Consider the following 16,721-nt stretch of genomic DNA (forward strand, 5'->3'; position numbering starts at 1 on the left):
AAGTTACAGTTTTGTGAATGTTTACTCTTTATTGTAAGTTTACTACTTTTGATATTGATAAACTCAACTTGGAAACTTAGTACAGAAATGTTAGTAACTTGTCTCCACCATGTGACTAATGCATTTGGCTCCCTCTTATGCTGGTGGTTGGCATACCTCCCTAAACCCTTCCCTGACTCTCCTTAAACCCCTCTTACTCTTCCTTAATCACATCAACTTTAGTAGTAAGTCTTTTCCTTTTACCACTCATCCCTGTGTCCGTCCCACGTTCACTACTAAAACATATACTTACTTGGAAGAAAACTAGACAGTCAGGGAGCAAACTCCACACCATATGTTAGGTAAAACTTACATTTTATAGTACCTCATGTAGTGTGGTTTGTAGTACTAAAAGACATCCCACAATGTGCAGTTTGAGAGTCAGATCCATTGTTTTTTATAGAAAAATTTAATACTCTACAAAGGAAAGCTTTCACCTTTCTATAAATATCCAATATTACATTTGCGTTAGGATGTGTGTCCTGCATTTCACGTCCTTCAAAGGTCATGCTCAAATAAGCAGTGAAACAATGGAAAGAATGAATATGAAGGCCACAATCTAGGGCTAGGACTATTTAGGAAAGATATGTTGCCATAGTGACTGGAAATTATGGTAGGGATTTTCAAAGTTAGCAAGTGTTCTGAATTCTTATATGTGTTTATAATTTTTTTTTCCAGATAGTATTTATGAAATCAAACAATTTGAGTTAATTGCAGCATTGGGTTGAATTACTGCATTGGGTCCAATGACGGGATTAGGCATATATTCTTAATTTTCAAAGACCTGGTGTGCTCTTAATGCTTTCCTTTATTTTCTATCAACCTTGGCAAGTTTAAAGATATTATATTCAATTAGTTTTTACCTATAATTGCTATTCTTGTATTCCAGCGCTTTTGATGGTGATATAGTTGAAAGTTTATGTTGAAAATGGGAGACTTACAGTACTAAAATCCATTAATTCGGAGACTATGTTTCAGAAGTAAATTGATACACCCATGCCAAATTATACTGCTACTTCTGGCAAAGGTAAACATATTCATTGAATTGACATCTATAACAAATTCCAATTCCAGAACAGTCCTGTTAGTCATGGCTGTGAGGGAAATGTTATTTACTTCGTATTTAGAAGAAAAAAAAGAGAAGTCTCACAATGGAAAGTTTTACTCATGCTAACATCGCTCTACATTGCTTTTAACTTTATAAATGTGCCTTATACTGCATTGAAGTGAAAAAAAGAAATATAAGAGATTGAAGAATATATTCCTAAACTTAGAGAACATAAGTGTACAACAACTCTCTCTTCTTGCTCTTAATAATGGAAATAGTATCATGCCCTTCTTAAGCCCCCTTCTTGTTGCAAAGAAAGATGGGAATAAAAAGGTATACCAAACAACATTTACCTGGAGGGAATGTTCCTGTGGTCGCTTGTGGAGTTTGTGATGTTTTTGAAGCTGTTGTCTCTATCAAAATCAAAAAAAGCTATTTAAGTGAAGGTTAGTTCTTTAGGTGCATCTCTTTATGTTAGAAGAAAAACAGACCATGAATAGATTTTGCAAATAGAAAATAATGAGCTTATTTGAACAGGCAGCTACCAGAGAAATATATATATTATGTGGACCCACTCTTGCTGCACAGATAGGCATAAAAAATAAAGTGTGTAAAGCTGCATTTACCTGGAGAAGATGTTCCCGTTGTTGCATGTGGCGCTTGTGATGTTTTTGAAGAAGTTGTTTCTAATGAAAAAGAAAAATGTTACTTATATAAGCTTTATTTCTATGGGTGTATTTCTTGAAGTGGGAATGGAAGGAAACCATGAATATGTCTCATAAAAGTTAATAATGCTCATTGGTGAGCTGTCATCCAGGTATGCTAGTTGAAACGATCAAACCTCACTCTTTAAATCCATGCCATGGACTATGGATGAAGGCAAACACATTATTACAGATGACTATCTTAATACATTTCTTGCAATTTGCAAAGGTAGAACATGTCACTAAAAACGATTTCTAGGTCACTCAGAAAGATTGGATCAGTTGACAAATTTCACTAAAACTTTTCATGGTAGCCATGAGCGTCATAAAGAGCTAAATAAAAGGAAAATTTCTATGACACGAAGAGAGGGTAATTTCCCAATGAAATTCATTATTCTTTCAAGAATGCGCTAAGGAAGGATAGATCATTCCATGGACACTTGCTAGCTAATAACCTAGACATATGTACTTATCAATAAAATGATAGAAAATTCAAGTCATTGAAATGAAAGTAAAACTTACTCATATATTCCCATCACTCCCACTGAATATTTTGAAGTTTGTCAGAAGCAAGGCTCCAATAAATATAGTCAATATAGAGATGTATTCTTCTGCAATACTAATTGGGGTTATGTGATACTAAACCACCCTTTTCACTGGAAGGATATTGTTTTGGAATTTGACACCGGTAGCTCAATCAGATTATGGGCAATACCTATAAAGCCTACATCAACAATTTGTCTGAGATTTTCAGCGATAGCAAGATATTTTCGAATGGCCTAATTATTTTATACTCGATTTTTCTAAGGCTGACACAAATGACCATTTACACAATCTGTTTAACATATGAAGTAAGTAATCATTTTTGTCATACTTGATATAAGAACATATGTGGTGAAGTATGTCAAGGTAAGATCTTTTATGTAACCCAGGTAAGCACATTCCAATGACCTTTTTGTCAGAGAAGTAGAAAAGTTACAATTGTCTTTGTCTGTTTACCTGGATTGGTTTTTGCTGTTATTTCTGGTGTTTGAGTTGATGGTTTAGTTATGGTTGTTGTCTCTAAAATGATAGAGAAGATTTATTTAACCTTATAAATGTATGTTTCAGTTGAATTAAAAAAAGGCAATTGTGAAAGAATATTTACGTAAATTCACCCTAAATTGATGTATATTTCAGCAGCTCTGATTTTGTCATGAATAGGAACGCAGCTGCTAGTAACCATGGGCCTGATTTGTAAATGTAAGTTACAGTTTTGTGAATGTTTACTCTTTGTTGTAAGTTTACTACTTTTGATATTGATAAACTCAACTTGGAAACTTAGTACAGAAATGTTAGTAACTTGTCTCCACCATGTGACTAATGCATTTGGCTCACTCTTATGCTGGTGGTTGGCATACCTCCCTAAACCCTTCCCTGACTCTCCTTAAACCCCTCTTACTCTTCCTTAATCACATCAACTTTAGTAGTAAGTCTTTTCCTTTTACCACTCATCCCCGTGTCCGTCCCACGTTCACTACTAAAACATATACTTACTTGGAAGAAGACTAGACAGTCAGGGAGCAAACTCCACACCAAATGTTAGGTAAAACTTACATTTTATAGTACCTCATGTAGTGTGGTTTGTAGTACTAAAAGACATCCCACAATGTGCAGTTTGAGAGTCAGATCCATCGTTTTTTATAGAAAAATGTAATACTCTACAAAGGAAAGCTTTCACCTTTCTATAAATATCCAATATTACATTTGCTTTAGGATGTGTGTCCTGCATTTCACTTCCTTCAAAGGTCATGCTCAAATAAGCAGTGAAACAATGGAAAGAATGAATATGAAGGCCACAATCTAGGGCTAGGACTATTTAGGAAAGATATGTTGCCATAGTGACTGGAAATTATGGTAGGGATTTTCAAAGTTAGCAAGTGTTCTGAATTCTTATATGTGTTTATAATTTTTTTTTCCAGGTAGTATTTATGAAATCAAACAATTTGAGTTAATTGCAGCATTGGGTTGAATTACTGTATTGGGTCCAATGACGGGATTAGGCATATATTCTTAATTTTCAAAGACCTGATGTGCTCTTAATGCTTTCCTTTATTTTCTATCAACCTTGGCAAGTTTAAAGATATTATATTCAATTAGTTTTTACCAATAATTGCTATTCTTGTATTCCAGCGCTTTTGATGGTGATATAGTTGAAAGTTTATGTTGAAAATGGGAGACTTACAGTATTAAAATCCATTAATTCGGAGACTATGTTTCAGATGTAAATTGAAACACCCATGCCAAATTATACTGCTACTTCTGGCAAAGGTAAACATATTCATTGAATTGACATCTATAACAAATTCCAATTCCAGAACAGTCCTGTTAGTCATGGCTGTGACGGAAATGTTATTTACTTCGTATTTAGAAGAAAAAAAAGAGAAGTCTCACAATGGAAAGTTTTACTCATGCTAATATCGCTCTACATTGCTTTTAACTTTATGAATGTGCCTTATACTGCATTGAAGTGAAAAAAAGAAATGTAAGAGATTGAAGAATATATTCCTAAACTTAGAGAACATAAGTGTACAACAACTCTCTCTTCTTGCTCTTAATAATGGAAATAGTATCATGCCCTTCTTAAGCCCCCTTCTTGTTGCAAAGAAAGATGGGAATAAAAAGGTATACCAAACAACATTTACCTGGAGGGAATGTTCCTGTGGTCGCTTGTGGAGTTAGTGATGTTTTTGAAGCTGTTGTCTCTATCAAAATCAAAAAAAGCTATTTAAGTGAAGGTTAGTTCTTTAGGTGCATCTCTTTATGTTAGAAGAAAAACAGACCATGAATAGATTTTGCAAATAGAAAATAATGAGCTTATTTGAACAGGCAGCTACCAGAGAAATATATATATTATGTGGACCCACTCTTGCTGCACAGACAGGCATAAAAAATAAAGTGTGTAAAGCTGCATTTACCTGGAGAAGATGTTCCCGTTGTTGCATGTGGCGCTTGTGATGTTTTTGAAGAAGTTGTTTCTAATGAAAAAGAAAAATGTTACTTATATAAGCTTTATTTCTATGGGTGTATTTCTTGAAGTGGGAATGGAAGGAAACCATGAATATGTCTCATAAAAGTTAATAATGCTCATTGGTCAGCTGTCATCCAGGTATGCTAGTTGAAACGATCAAACCTCACTCTTTAAATCCATGCCATGGACTATGGATGAAGGCAAACACATTATTACAGATGACTAGCTTAATACATTTCTTGCAATTTGCAAAGGTAGAACATGTCACTAAAAACGATTTCTAGGTCACTCAGAAAGATTGGATCAGTTGACAAATTTCACTAAAACTTTTCATGGTAGCCATGAGCGTCATAAAGAGCTAAATAAAAGGAAAATTTCTATGACACGAAGAGAGGGTCATTTCTCAATGAAATTCATTATTCTTTCAAGAATGCGCTAAGGAAGGATAGATAATTTCATGGACACTTGCTAGCTAATAACCTAGACATATGTACTTATCAATAAAATGATAGAAAATTCAAGTCATTGAAATGAAAGTAAAACTTACTCATATATTCCCATCACTCCCACTGAATATTTTGAAGTTTGTCAGAAGCAAGGCTCCAATAAATATAGTCAATATAGAGATGTATTCTTCTGCAATACTAATTGGGGTTATGTGATACTAAACCACCCTTTTCACTGGAAGGATATTTTTTTGGAATTTGACACCGGTAGCTCAATCAGATTATGTGCAATACCTATAAAGCCTACATCAACAAATTGTCTGAGATTTTCAGCGATAGCAAGATATTTTCGAATGGCCTAATTCTTTTATACTCGATTTTTCTAAGGCTGACACAAATGACCATTTACACAATCTGTTTAATATATGAAGTGAGTAATCATGTTTGTCATACTTGATATAAGAATATATGTGGTGAAGCATGTCAAGGTAAGACCTTTTATGTAACCCAGGTAAGCACATTCCAATGACCTTTTTGTCAGAGAAGTAGAAAAGTTACAATTGTCTTTGTCTGTTTACCTGGATTGGTTTTTGCTGTTATTTCTGGTGTTTGAGTTGATGGTTTAGTTATGGTTGTTGTCTCTAAAATGATAGAGAAGATTTATTTAACCTTATAAATGTATGTTTCAGTTGAATTAAAAAAAGGCAATTGTGAAAGAATATTTACGTAAATTCACCCTAAATTGATGTATATTTCAGCAGCTCTGATTTTGTCATGAATAGGAACGCAGCTGCTAGTAACCATGGGCCTGATTTGTAAATGTAAGTTACAGTTTTGTGAATGTTTACTCTTTGTTGTAAGTTTACTACTTTTGGTATTGATAAACACAACTTGGAAAGTTAGTACAGAAATGTTAGTAACTTGTCTCCACCATGTGACTAATGCATTTGGCTCACTCTTATGCTGGTGGTTGGCATACCTCCCTAAACCCTTCCCTGAGTCTCCTTAAACCCCTCTTACTCTTCCTTAATCACATCAACTTTAGTAGTAAGTCTTTTCCTTTTACCACTCATCCCCGTGTCCGTCCCACGTTCACTACTAAAACATATACTTACTTGGAAGAAAACTAGACAGTCAGGGAGCAAACTCCACACCATATGTTAGGTAAAACTTACATTTTATAGTACCTCATGTAGTGTGGTTTGTAGTACTAAAAGACATCCCACAATGTGCAGTTTGAGAGTCAGTTCCATTGTTTTTTATAGAAAAATGTAATACTCTACAAAGGAAAGCTTTCACCTTTCTATAAATATCCAATATTACATTTGCGTTAGGATGTGTGTCCTGCATTTCACTTCCTTCAAAGGTCATGCTCAAATAAGCAGTGAAACAATGGAAAGAATGAATATGAAGGCCACAATCTAGGGCTAGGACTATTTAGGAAAGATATGTTGCCATAGTGACTGGAAATTATGGTAGGGATTTTCAAAGTTAGCAAGTGTTCTGAATTCTTATATGTGTTCATAATTTTTTTTTCCAGATAGTATTTATGAAATCAAACAATTTGAGTTAATTGCAGCATTGGGTTGAATTACTGCATTGGGTCCAATGACGGGATTAGGCATATATTCTTAATTTTCAAAGACCTGGTGTGTTCTTAATGCTTTCCTTTATTTTCTATCAACCTTGGCAAGTTTAAAGATATTATATTCAATTAGTTTTTACCTATAATTGCTATTCTTGTATTCCAGCGCTTTTGATGGTGATATAGTTGAAAGTTTATGTTGAAAATGGGAGACTTACAGTACTAAAATCCATTAATTCGGAGACTATGTTTCAGAAGTAAATTGATACACCCATGCCAAATTATACTGCTACTTCTGGCAAAGGTAAACATATTCATTGAATTGACATCTATAACAAATTCCAATTCCAGAACAGTCCTGTTAGTCATGGCTGTGAGGGAAATGTTATTTACTTCGTATTTAGAAGAAAAAAAAGAGAAGTCTCACAATGGAAAGTTTTACTCATGCTAACATCGCTCTACATTGCTTTTAACTTTATAAATGTGCCTTATACTGCATTGAAGTGAAAAAAAGAAATATAAGAGATTGAAGAATATATTCCTAAACTTAGAGAACATAAGTGTACAACAACTCTCTCTTCTTGCTCTTAATAATGGAAATAGTATCATGCCCTTCTTAAGCCCCCTTCTTGTTGCAAAGAAAGATGGGAATAAAAAGGTATACCAAACAACATTTACCTGGAGGGAATGTTCCTGTGGTCGCTTGTGGAGTTTGTGATGTTTTTGAAGCTGTTGTCTCTATCAAAATCAAAAAAAGCTATTTAAGTGAAGGTTAGTTCTTTAGGTGCATCTCTTTATGTTAGAAGAAAAACAGACCATGAATAGATTTTGCAAATAGAAAATAATGAGCTTATTTGAACAGGCAGCTACCAGAGAAATATATATATTATGTGGACCCACTCTTGCTGCACAGATAGGCATAAAAAATAAAGTGTGTAAAGCTGCATTTACCTGGAGAAGATGTTCCCGTTGTTGCATGTGGCGCTTGTGATGTTTTTGAAGAAGTTGTTTCTAATGAAAAAGAAAAATGTTACTTATATAAGCTTTATTTCTATGGGTGTATTTCTTGAAGTGGGAATGGAAGGAAACCATGAATATGTCTCATAAAAGTTAATAATGCTCATTGGTGAGCTGTCATCCAGGTATGCTAGTTGAAACGATCAAACCTCACTCTTTAAATCCATGCCATGGACTATGGATGAAGGCAAACACATTATTACAGATGACTATCTTAATACATTTCTTGCAATTTGCAAAGGTAGAACATGTCACTAAAAACGATTTCTAGGTCACTCAGAAAGATTGGATCAGTTGACAAATTTCACTAAAACTTTTCATGGTAGCCATGAGCGTCATAAAGAGCTAAATAAAAGGAAAATTTCTATGACACGAAGAGAGGGTAATTTCCCAATGAAATTCATTATTCTTTCAAGAATGCGCTAAGGAAGGATAGATCATTCCATGGACACTTGCTAGCTAATAACCTAGACATATGTACTTATCAATAAAATGATAGAAAATTCAAGTCATTGAAATGAAAGTAAAACTTACTCATATATTCCCATCACTCCCACTGAATATTTTGAAGTTTGTCAGAAGCAAGGCTCCAATAAATATAGTCAATATAGAGATGTATTCTTCTGCAATACTAATTGGGGTTATGTGATACTAAACCACCCTTTTCACTGGAAGGATATTGTTTTGGAATTTGACACCGGTTAGCTCAATCAGATTATGGGCAATACCTATAAAGCCTACATCAACAATTTGTCTGAGATTTTCAGCGATAGCAAGATATTTTCGAATGGCCTAATTATTTTATACTCGATTTTTCTAAGGCTGACACAAATGACCATTTACACAATCTGTTTAACATATGAAGTAAGTAATCATGTTTGTCATACTTGATATAAGAACATATGTGGTGAAGTATGTCAAGGTAAGACCTTTTATGTAACCCAGGTAAGCACATTCCAATGACCTTTTTGTCAGAGAAGTAGAAAAGTTACAATTGTCTTTGTCTGTTTACCTGGATTGGTTTTTGCTGTTATTTCTGGTGTTTGAGTTGATGGTTTAGTTATGGTTGTTGTCTCTAAAATGATAGAGAAGATTTATTTAACCTTATAAATGTATGTTTCAGTTGAATTAAAAAAAGGCAATTGTGAAAGAATATTTACGTAAATTCACCCTAAATTGATGTATATTTCAGCAGCTCTGATTTTGTCATGAATAGGAACGCAGCTGCTAGTAACCATGGGCCTGATTTGTAAATGTAAGTTACAGTTTTGTGAATGTTTACTCTTAGTTGTAAGTTTACTACTTTTGATATTGATAAACTCAACTTGGAAACTTAGTACAGAAATGTTAGTAACTTGTCTCCACCATGTGACTAATGCATTTGGCTCACTCTTATGCTGGTGGTTGGCATACCTCCCTAAACCCTTCCCTGACTCTCCTTAAACCCCTCTTACTCTTCCTTAATCACATCAACTTTAGTAGTAAGTCTTTTCCTTTTACCACTCATCCCCGTGTCCGTCCCACGTTCACTACTAAAACATATACTTACTTGGAAGAAGACTAGACAGTCAGGGAGCAAACTCCACACCAAATGTTAGGTAAAACTTACATTTTATAGTACCTCATGTAGTGTGGTTTGTAGTACTAAAAGACATCCCACAATGTGCAGTTTGAGAGTCAGATCCATCGTTTTTTATAGAAAAATGTAATACTCTACAAAGGAAAGCTTTCACCTTTCTATAAATATCCAATATTACATTTGCTTTAGGATGTGTGTCCTGCATTTCACTTCCTTCAAAGGTCATGCTCAAATAAGCAGTGAAACAATGGAAATAATGAATATGAAGGCCACAATCTAGGGCTAGGACTATTTAGGAAAGATATGTTGCCATAGTGACTGGAAATTATGGTAGGGATTTTCAAAGTTAGCAAGTGTTCTGAATTCTTATATGTGTTTATAATTTTTTTTTCCAGGTAGTATTTATGAAATCAAACAATTTGAGTTAATTGCAGCATTGGGTTGAATTACTGTATTGGGTCCAATGACGGGATTAGGCATATATTCTTAATTTTCAAAGACCTGATGTGCTCTTAATGCTTTCCTTTATTTTCTATCAACCTTGGCAAGTTTAAAGATATTATATTCAATTAGTTTTTACCAATAATTGCTATTCTTGTATTCCAGCGCTTTTGATGGTGATATAGTTGAAAGTTTATGTTGAAAATGGGAGACTTACAGTATTAAAATCCATTAATTCGGAGACTATGTTTCAGAAGTAAATTGAAACACCCATGCCAAATTATACTGCTACTTCTGGCAAAGGTAAACATATTCATTGAATTGACATCTATAACAAATTCCAATTCCAGAACAGTCCTGATAGTCATGGCTGTGAGGGAAATGTTATTTACTTCGTATTTAGAAGAAAAAAAAGAGAAGTCTCACAATGGAAAGTTTTACTCATGCTAATATCGCTCTACATTGCTTTTAACTTTATGAATGTGCTTTATACTGCATTGAAGTGAAAAAAAGAAATGTAAGAGATTGAAGAATATATTCCTAAACTTAGAGAACATAAGTGTACAACAACTCTCTCTTCTTGCTCTTAATAATGGAAATAGTATCATGCCCTTCCTAAGCCCCCTTCTTGTTGCAAAGAAAGATGGGAATAAAAAGGTATACCAAACAACATTTACCTGGAGGGAATGTTCCTGTGGTCGCTTGTGGAGTTTGTGATGTTTTTGAAGCTGTTGTCTCTATCAAAATCAAAAAAAGCTATTTAAGTGAAGGTTAGTTCTTTAGGTGCATCTCTTTATGTTAGAAGAAAAACAGACCATGAATAGATTTTGCAAATAGAAAATAATGAGCTTATTTGAACAGGCAGCTACCAGAGAAATATATATATTATGTGGACCCACTCTTGCTGCACAGATAGGCATAAAAAATAAAGTGTGTAAAGCTGCATTTACCTGGAGAAGATGTTCCCGTTGTTGCATGTGGCGCTTGTGATGTTTTTGAAGAAGTTGTTTCTAATGAAAAAGAAAAATGTTACTTATATAAGCTTTATTTCTATGGGTGTATTTCTTGAAGTGGGAATGGAAGGAAACCATGAATATGTCTCATAAAAGTTAATAATGCTCATTGGTGAGCTGTCATCCAGGTATGCAAGTTGAAACGATCAAACCTCACTCTTTAAATCCATGCCATGGACTATGGATGAAGGCAAACACATTATTACAGATGACTATCTTAATACATTTCTTGCAATTTGCAAAGGTAGAACATGTCACTAAAAACGATTTCTAGGTCACTCAGAAAGATTGGATCAGTTGACAAATTTCACTAAAACTTTTCATGGTAGCCATGAGCGTAATAAAGAGCTAAATAAAAGGAAAATTTCTATGACACGAAGAGAGGGTAATTTCCCAATGAAATTCATTATTCTTTCAAGAATGCGCTAAGGAAGGATAGATCATTCCATGGACTCTTGCTAGCTAATAACCTAGACATATGTACTTATCAATAAAATGATAGAAAATTCAAGTCATTGAAATGAAAGTAAAACTTACTCATATATTCCCATCACTCCCACTGAATATTTTGAAGTTTGTCAGAAGCAAGGCTCCAATAAATATAGTCAATATAGAGATGTATTCTTCTGCAATACTAATTGGGGTTATGTGATACTAAACCACCCTTTTCACTGGAAGGATATTTTTTTGGAATTTGAGACCGGTAGCTCAATCAGATTATTTGCAATACCTATAAAGCCTACATCAACAATTTGTCTGAGATTTTCAGCGATAGCAAGATATTTTCTAATGGCCTAATTATTTTATACTCGATTTTTCTAAGGCTGACACAAATGACCATTTACACAATCTGTTTAACATATGAAGTAAGTAATCATGTTTGTCATACTTGATTGATATAAGAACATATGTGGTGAAGTATGTCAAGGTAAGACCTTTTATGTAACCCAGGTAAGCAAATTCCAATGACCTTTTTGTCAGAGAAGTAGAAAAGTTACAATTGTCTTTGTCTGTTTACCTGGATTGGTTTTTGCTGTTATTTCTGGTGTTTGAGTTGATGGTTTAGTTATGGTTGTTGTCTCTAAAATGATAGAGAAGATTTATTTAACCTTATAAATGTATGTTTCAGTTGAATTAAAAAAAGGCAATTGTGAAAGAATATTTACGTAAATTCACCCTAAATTGATGTATATTTCAGCAGCTCTGATTTTGTCATGAATAGGAACGCAGCTGCTAGTAACCATGGGCCTGATTTGTAAATGTAAGTTACAGTTTTGTGAATGTTTACTCTTTGTTGTAAGTTTACTACTTTTGGTATTGATAAACTCAACTTGGAAACTTAGTACAGAAATGTTAGTAACTTGTCTCCACCATGTGACTAATGCATTTGGCTCACTCTTATGCTGGTGGTTGGCATACCTCCCTAAACCCTTCCCTGAGTCTCCTTAAACCCCTCTTACTCTTCCTTAATCACATCAACTTTAGTAGTAAGTCTTTTCCTTTTACCACTCATCCCCGTGTCCGTCCCACGTTCACTACTAAAACATATACTTACTTGGAAGAAAACTAGACAGTCAGGGAGCAAACTCCACACCATACGTTAGGTAAAACTTAAATTTTATAGTACCTCATGTAGTGTGGTTTGTAGTACTAAAAGAAATCCCACAATGTGCAGTTTGAGAGTCAGATCCATTGTTTTTTAAAAAAAAATGTAATACTCTACAAAGGAAAGCTTTCACCTTTCTATAAATATCCAATATTACATTTGCGTTAGGATGTGTGTCCTGCATTTCACTTCCTTCAAAGGTCATGCTCAAATAAGCAGTGAAACAATGGAAAGAATGAATATGAAGGCCACAATCTAGGGCTAGGACTATTTAGGAAAGATATGTTGCCATAGTGACTGGAAATTATGGTAGGGATTTTCAAAGTTAGCAAGTGTTCTGAATTCTTATATGTGTTTATAATTTTTTTTTCCAGGTAGTATTTAGGAAATCAAACAATTTGAGTTAATTGCAGCATTGGGTTGAATTACTGCTTTGGGTCCAATGACGGGATTAGGCATATATTCTTAATTTTCAAAGACCTGGTGTGCTCTTAATGCTTTCCTTTATTTTCTATCAACCTTGGCAAGTTTAAAGATATTATATTCAATTAGTTTTTACCTATAATTGCTATTCTTGTATTCCAGCGCTTTTGATGGTGATATAGTTGAAAGTTTATGTTGAAAATGGGAGACTTACAGTACTAAAATCCATTAATTCGGAGACTATGTTTCAGAAGTAAATTGATACACCCATGCCAAATTATACTGCTACTTCTGGCAAAGGTAAACATATTCATTGAATTGACATCTATAACAAATTCCAATTCCATAACAGTCCTGTTAGTCATGGCTGTGAGGGAAATGTTATTTACTTCGTATTTAGAAGAAAAAAAAGAGAAGTCTCACAATGGAAAGTTTTACTCATGCTAATATCGCTCTACATTGCTTTTAACTTTATGAATGTGCCTTATACTGCATTGAAGTGAAAAAAAGAAATATAAGAGATTGAAGAATATATTCCTAAACTTAGAGAACATAAGTGTACAACAACTCTCTCTTCTTGCTCTTAATAATGGAAATAGTATCATGCCCTTCTTAAGCCCCCTTCTTGTTGCAAAGAAAGATGGGAATAAAAAGGTATACCAAACAACATTTACCTGGAGGGAATGTTCCTGTGGTCGCTTGTGGAGTTTGTGATGTTTTTGAAGCTGTTGTCTCTATCAAAATCAAAAAAAGCTATTTAAGTGAAGGTTAGTTCTTTAGGTGCATCTCTTTATGTTAGAAGAAAAACAGACCATGAATAGATTTTGCAAATAGAAAATAATGAGCTTATTTGAACAGGCAGCTACCAGAGAAATATATATATTATGTGGACCCACTCTTGCTGCACAGATAGGCATAAAAAATAAAGTGTGTAAAGCTGCATTTACCTGGAGAAGATGTTCCCGTTGTTGCATGTGGCGCTTGTGATGTTTTTGAAGAAGTTGTTTCTAATGAAAAAGAAAAATGTTACTTATATAAGCTTTATTTCTATGCGTGTATTTCTTGAAGTGGGAATGGAAGGAAACCATGAATATGTCTCATAAAAGTTAATAATGCTCATTGGTGAGCTGTCATCCAGGTATGCTAGTTGAAACGATCAAACCTCACTCTTTAAATCCATGCCATGGACTATGGATGAAGGCAAACACATTATTACAGATGACTATCTTAATACATTTCTTGCAATTTGCAAAGGTAGAACATGTCACTAAAAACGATTTCTAGGTCACTCAGAAAGATTGGATCAGTTGACAAATTTCACTAAAACTTTTCATGGTAGCCATGAGCGTCATAAAGAGCTAAATAAAAGGAAAATTTCTATGACACGAAGAGAGGGTAATTTCCCAATGAAATTCATTATTCTTTCAAGAATGCGCTAAGGAAGGATAGATCATTCCATGGACACTTGCTAGCTTATAACCTAGACATATGTACTTATCAATAAAATGATAGAAAATTCAAGTCATTGAAATGAAAGTAAAACTTACTCATATATTCCCATCACTCCCACTAAATATTTTGAAGTTTGTCAGAAGCAAGGCTCCAATAAATATAGTCAATATAGAGATGTATTCTTCTGCAATACTAATTGGGGTTATGTGATACTAAACCACCCTTTTCACTGGAAGGATATTGTTTTGGAATTTGACACCGGTAGCTCAATCAGATTATGGGCAATACCTATAAAGCCTACATCAACAATTTGTCTGAGATTTTCAGCGATAGCAAGATATTTTCGAATGGCCTAATTATTTTTTACTCGATTTTTCTAAGGCTGACACAAATGACCATTTACACAATCTGTTTAACATATGAAGTAAGTAATCATGTTTGTCATACTTGATATAAGAACATATGTGGTGATGTATGTCAAGGTAAGACCTTTTATGTAACCCAGGTAAGCACATTCCAATGACCTTTTTGTCAGAGAAGTAGAAAAGTTACAATTGTCTTTGTCTGTTTACCTGGATTGGTTTTTGCTGTTATTTCTGGTGTTTGAGTTGATGGTTTAGTTATGGTTGTTGTCTCTAAAATGATAGAGAAGATTTATTTAACCTTATAAATGTATGTTTCAGTTGAATTAAAAAAAGGCAATTGTGAAAGAATATTTACGTAAATTCACCCTAAATTGATGTATATTTCAGCAGCTCTGATTTTGTCATGAATAGGAACGCAGCTGCTAGTAACCATGGGCCTGATTTGTAAATGTAAGTTACAGTTTTGTGAATGTTTACTCTTTGTTGTAAGTTTACTACTTTTGATATTGATAAACTCAACTTGGAAACTTAGTACAGAAATGTTAGTAACTTGTCTCCACCATGTGACTAATGCATTTGGCTCACGCTTATGCTGGTGGTTGGCATACCTCCCTAAACCCTTCCCTGACTCTCCTTAAACCCCTCTTACTCTTCCTTAATCACATCAACTTTAGTAGTAAGTCTTTTCCTTTTACCACTCATCCCCGTGTCCGTCCCACGTTCACTACTAAAACATATACTTACTTGGAAGAAGACTAGACAGTCAGGGAGCAAACTCCACACCAAATGTTAGGTAAAACTTACATTTTATAGTACCTCATGTAGTGTGGTTTGTAGTACTAAAAGACATCCCACAATGTGCAGTTTGAGAGTCAGATCCATCGTTTTTTATAGAAAAATGTAATACTCTACAAAGGAAAGCTTTCACCTTTCTATAAATATCCAATATTACAGTTGCTTTAGGATGTGTGTCCTGCATTTCACTTCCTTCAAAGGTCATGCTCAAATAAGCAGTGAAACAATGGAAAGAATGAATATGAAGGCCACAATCTAGGGCTAGGACTATTTAGGAAAGATATGTTGCCATAGTGACTGGAAATTATGGTAGAGATTTTCAAAGTTAGCAAGTGTTCTGAATTCTTATATGTGTTTATAATTTTTTTTTCCAGGTAGTATTTATGAAATCAAACAATTTGAGTTAATTGCAGCATTGGGTTGAATTACTGCATTGGGTCCAATGACGGGATTAGGCATATATTCTTAATTTTCAAAGACCTGGTGTGCTCTTAATGCTTTCCTTTATTTTCTATCAACCTTGGCAAGTTTAAAGATATTATATTCAATTAGTTTTTACCTATAATTGCTATTCTTGTATTCCAGCGCTTTTGATGGTGATATAGTTGAAAGTTTATGTTGAAAATGGGAGACTTACAGTACTAAAATCCATTAATTCGGAGACTATGTTTCAGAAGTAAATTGATACACCCATGCCAAATTATACTGCTACTTCTGGCAAAGGTAAACATATTCATTGAATTGACATCTATAACAAATTCCAATTCCAGAACAGTCCTGTTAGTCATGGCTGTGAGGGAAATGTTATTTACTTCGTATTTAGAAGAAAAAAAAGAGAAGTCTCACAATGGAAAGTTTTACTCAAGCTAATATCGCTCTACATTGCTTTTAACTTTATAAATGTGCCTTATACTGCATTGAAGTGAAAAAAAGAAATATAAGAGATTGAAGAATATATTCCTAAACTTAGAGAACATAAGTGTACAACAACTCTCTCTTCTTGCTCTTAATAATGGAAATAGTATCATGCCTTTCTTAAGCCCCCTTCTTGTTGCAAAGAAAGATGGGAATAAAAAGGTATACCAAACAACATTTACCTGGAGGGAATGTTCCTGTGGTCGCTTGTGGAGTTTGTGATGTTTTTGAAGCTGTTGTCTCTATCAAAATCAAAAAAAGCTATTTAAGTGAAGGTTAGTTC

General features: G+C 34.1%; 1 protein-coding gene across 1 annotated transcript in view; it reads right to left on the reverse strand.

Moving 5' to 3' along the window:
* The window catches only part of LOC138301685 (putative uncharacterized protein DDB_G0282133), a 198,864-nt gene that overhangs the window by 89,537 nt on the left and 92,606 nt on the right, over window positions 1-16,721 (reverse strand). The window contains exons 32-36 of the mRNA XM_069242200.1: window positions 13,859-13,918; window positions 10,820-10,879; window positions 7,784-7,843; window positions 4,749-4,808; window positions 1,714-1,773 (exon numbers count right to left, since the gene is read on the reverse strand). Coding sequence (XP_069098301.1) covers window positions 1,714-1,773; window positions 4,749-4,808; window positions 7,784-7,843; window positions 10,820-10,879; window positions 13,859-13,918 — 300 coding nt within the window. The remainder of the gene's footprint in view (window positions 1-1,713; window positions 1,774-4,748; window positions 4,809-7,783; window positions 7,844-10,819; window positions 10,880-13,858; window positions 13,919-16,721) is intronic.

Source organism: Pleurodeles waltl, chromosome 6 (assembly GCF_031143425.1).
Source record: "Pleurodeles waltl isolate 20211129_DDA chromosome 6, aPleWal1.hap1.20221129, whole genome shotgun sequence".
Taxonomy (NCBI): Eukaryota; Metazoa; Chordata; class Amphibia; order Caudata; family Salamandridae; genus Pleurodeles; species Pleurodeles waltl.